Below are 3870 nucleotides of genomic sequence, written 5' to 3' on the forward strand. Positions count from 1 at the left end.
CTCGCGTGACCTTAAATTCAGGAGAAAACAAGTGCAAAAGCTCAGGTACTGCAATATAAAAGGAAGTCGTTCCTTCATTCAGTTTTGGGGTTTTTGAGGCGTGAAGATTTAGTGTGTCCATCATACTTCACTGCTGTATTTTTGTGAGTCTTGTATTAGACATATATTGTAAGCCAAGCCTTTATCACGTTGATGAGTGCTTTGGCATAGGGTGTTCATTGAGTTGTAAGTGTTGTGTCGCTCAAAGCTTTTAAGCATGAGTGCTGTGTATCTTGATTAAAGCTGTTAAGCACAATCAAGAGTTGTTTGAAGTGTGACTTCAAAGTTGTCTTTAATATTGATTAAAGGTAGTAATCACTGAGGTGATTGAGGGGGAGTGAGTAGGAACTCTGATCTTAGAGTAAGATTGAAATTGCATTGGGTAGGGATTAAGTGACAAGTTGTAAACGGGTGAGTTTAGCTTTGAATTAATACTACTGATAGTGGATTTCCTCCCTGGCTTGGTAGCCCCCAGATGTAGGTCATGTTGGACTGACCTGGGTAAACAATTACTTGTGTTATTTACTGCACTTACTTTTAAGTTCTGCATAATTCTTGTCTGTGCAGAATTGGATGTCATAACAACCCGTGTGACATCTAAAGTCTGATAACTAGAATTTCAGAAAGACCCGTAGATTCTGATTTCTCCCCCTCCTTCGATTCCTCCTCGATTCGAAGATGTTTCTGGATTTTCTCCAAAGAGAAGTCCTCAGAACTGTGCAACAATTTCTTTCTGTAACCTTTCCACGAAGGTGGAAATTTTGCAATGATTTCACCGACTTGAAAGGTCTCATGGATGTCTATTTTCACCGTTTTTATTTTATTCACGAGGACTTGCAACTCATGCACTTGGGGAAGAATGGGCTTGTAGTCTATAAATTTAAAATCAAAATATTTAGAAATTAAAAACTTCTTCGTACCTTCCTCATCGGCCTTGAACTTGAATTTGAGCGCTTTCCAGCTTTCTGTTGCAGACGGATTATCCGTATAGAGGTCATAGAGGTGATCAGACAGCGTATTCAAAATATTTCCACGACATAACAGTTCGTCCTCCTCACGTTTCTTGCGCTCTTTCTTAACTTCTTCAGATTCATTTTCTAATGGTTCAATAATTGGTGCTAAGTAAGGATCTAAGACATAGTGAACCTTCAGGGCAGTGAGTAGGAATGTCATCTTGTCTTGCCATCTGGTGTAGTTGGTTCCATCAAAGAGATCCAACTTGACAAGATCCTGATTCATAACCTTGATGCTTGAAACTGCAGCGTCGGAAGCCATTGTGTAAATACTTTTAAGATTGTTAGAAATTTTAAGAATATTAAATGGATCCAGGCAGAATCATGAACAAACTCACTTTCTTTAAAAGTATTTCAAGCACTCTCTTTGATGTCTTAGCCTTTTAATCGAGTCTACACAAGATAGGTGAAGAACTCGAATGCAAGTAAGTGTGTCTGGAACATTTAAGAGGATATGCAGATTTTGAGTGAGTCATTTTCGAATTCAGAATCATGTATTTATAGGTCATGCATGTGTTGTTTCATAAGTTTGCATCTCTTGATGAAACAACACATTTTCACCATATGTTGCAATGGTTCACCTATGATTATACAATGCACCACTTCATGAAGTGTTGTATATTTTGAATTCAAAATTCAAACTTAAGCAACAACCAAAATCCTGGAGCAATATTTGGATCAATTTACAGCATGTCGGTCGAAGGCCGGCCGGCGGAGCGCCGCGTCATTAACACCGTGAATAGCCTGATTGCTCCGATGCGTCATGCCTGAGTGCTCAAGTGCCGCCTACAAGCCGCCACTAGCGCCTCTACGCCCACGCCTTCGGATGTGACATGTGGCATAATGCTTGGGACCACCACATATGTTCATATGGGACCTTATCCTCTTTGGCTCTTTGGTGAGTAATGTTTCAATATCTTTATAAATGCTTTTAATGTTAGCTCCACTTTCTATGTGGGACTATTTGCAATACATTTATTGCCATTAACTCAAAAGCTCAATTTTGTCATATTGGAACATACACATGTCAATTATTGCTTATAATTTCCAACAATAAGTTCAATTACAATTGATCATACGTAGATCACCACATATACCGTTTAAGGTATAATTTTCATCGTAAATGCTAATTATATAGGACGACTTCTGTACCATCACATTTGAGATTTTCACCATTGCATCAAGAATCCACCTCATAAATCGACAACAACTCTCGTTACAATGATATGTTAATCTTAGGATTTCAAGACCATAAATGGTGGATAGAAATCCTAACACAACACTTGCATTAATCATTACTGTTACTATAACTAACCATTATATCTGATAGACCCTAATTGACGATGAACGTTCATGCAGTTTGATATACCTCAGAATCTTCATCGATCTAGGCTTAAGTAAGTAAGATCTGAGATCGTGTGAAGGTCAAAGTCTCCTAGTATTCAATAATTTCTCTACTCGTTCATGTGGACGCATATATCTATCATGTTTTTGGGAGAAGGGAGAAATAAGAAAACTATGAAGGTTTTCTTCTTTGTGATTCCTTGTGGAAGCATTTACAACGATATTCTAGAAAGGTCGTTCATAGAAACAATATACGTGATGGCCTCCCTCGTCCACTTGAAGATGAAGTATCACAACTATTCCAACAAGTAAGTTGTAATCAACGTCGACCTACATGGAGCATGACGCATACATGAAGCACCACTAAAGAATCCTCTATCAACACCTGTCATCCTTGAGAAGAGAAGGAAGGAGTCACGTGAAGCAACCAACTTAGACGATCTCGATGTGCGTGAAGACAAAACCCAATTTTTTTACTCAAATAACCCATTTTTTCAAAAATAATTCTCAAAATAACCCATATTTCAGATTAATTCCCAAACCACCTTACTTTCCAAAAAAAAAAATTAACACGTAGGTGGCAGATGAATTGACGCTTACCCTTAAATTTAAAGAGGAGATGCCAATTGAATTGGCTACAACACATGGTGCTGCCAATCCAATTGGCGCCTTTGTGTAAAGAATGAGAGGAGACGCAAATTGGTCTGACTCCTCTGTGTATTGTGTATATTTTTTTGTATAAATTGAGGTGTTGTTGGATTCATTTTTTCACATATTTTTTCATTATATTGTAAACATGGTTCGTCTTCATCGCCGCTATGGAAAATTGATTTATTTGAGAGACAAGCCTCCGATGGAGATGCTCTTCTGGAACACATGTTGTTTCGAGCAACTACAGAGGGAGTTGGTTTGCTGGTTATATGGAAACATACCTGAAGGCGGAAAAATTAGAAGTATTGAGAGAATCGATGTCGTACGTGGATGGGTGCGAGTTAAAAATGATAAGGATGCTAGGGAAGTGATGTTTGGACCAAATGATATCAATTTGATTATTACAATTAGTTAGAAATGTTGTGGTTAAGTATTTTTATCTGTTTTTATATTTGTTGTTTGTGTTGTTTATTCATACTTGTTCAGTTTTTAGCGTGTTTAAGTTAGAGTGATGTTTGTTGTTACCCTTCTTGTAACAAAAAGTTATTAATATATCAAAATCAAAGGTTACAAAAATTGAAAGGAGGTACTAAATTATGATGTAGAGGTTGCTCCAAGTTTGAGATATTTTTTCTTATTGTGTTCAGGTTGACGACATATACTACATAATCTTATTATTTTATCAGTTGTATCCATTTCTGTTCTAATATGTGTGCTATTTGGCCGTCCTTTTTCTTTCTTCGCATTTCATCGTTGTGCCAAACTATGTCACCTTGATATGGAGGCCAATATTCCTTCATTGCTAGCACTGAGAAGCTTTCGT

At 37.4% G+C, this 3870-nt stretch overlaps 1 protein-coding gene across 1 annotated transcript; it reads right to left on the minus strand.

Moving 5' to 3' along the window:
• Nucleotides 1-636: 636 nt before the first annotated feature.
• On the minus strand, nucleotides 637-1314 carry LOC127123551 (uncharacterized). The gene is made up of 2 exons (XM_051053761.1): nucleotides 960-1314; nucleotides 637-911 (listed from the first exon to the last, which is right to left on the minus strand). Exons 1-2 carry the CDS (start codon nucleotides 1312-1314, stop codon nucleotides 637-639), a joined length of 630 nt encoding a protein of 209 aa, XP_050909718.1.
• Between the last annotated feature and the right edge of the window lie 2556 nt (nucleotides 1315-3870).

This window comes from Lathyrus oleraceus, chromosome 2 (genome assembly GCF_024323335.1).
Source record: "Lathyrus oleraceus cultivar Zhongwan6 chromosome 2, CAAS_Psat_ZW6_1.0, whole genome shotgun sequence".
In the NCBI taxonomy this organism is placed as follows: Eukaryota; Viridiplantae; Streptophyta; class Magnoliopsida; order Fabales; family Fabaceae; genus Lathyrus; species Lathyrus oleraceus.

Excerpts from the sequence above, each read along its gene's own strand:
- LOC127123551 (XM_051053761.1), bottom strand. The coding sequence starts at position 1,314 with ATGGCTTCCGACGCTGCAGTTTCAAGCATCAAGGTTATGAATCAGGAT. Across the intron at positions 912-959 it reads GTTCAAGGCCGATGAGGAAG|ACTACAAGCCCATTCTTCCC; the intron begins GTACGAAGAAGT and ends TTAAATTTATAG.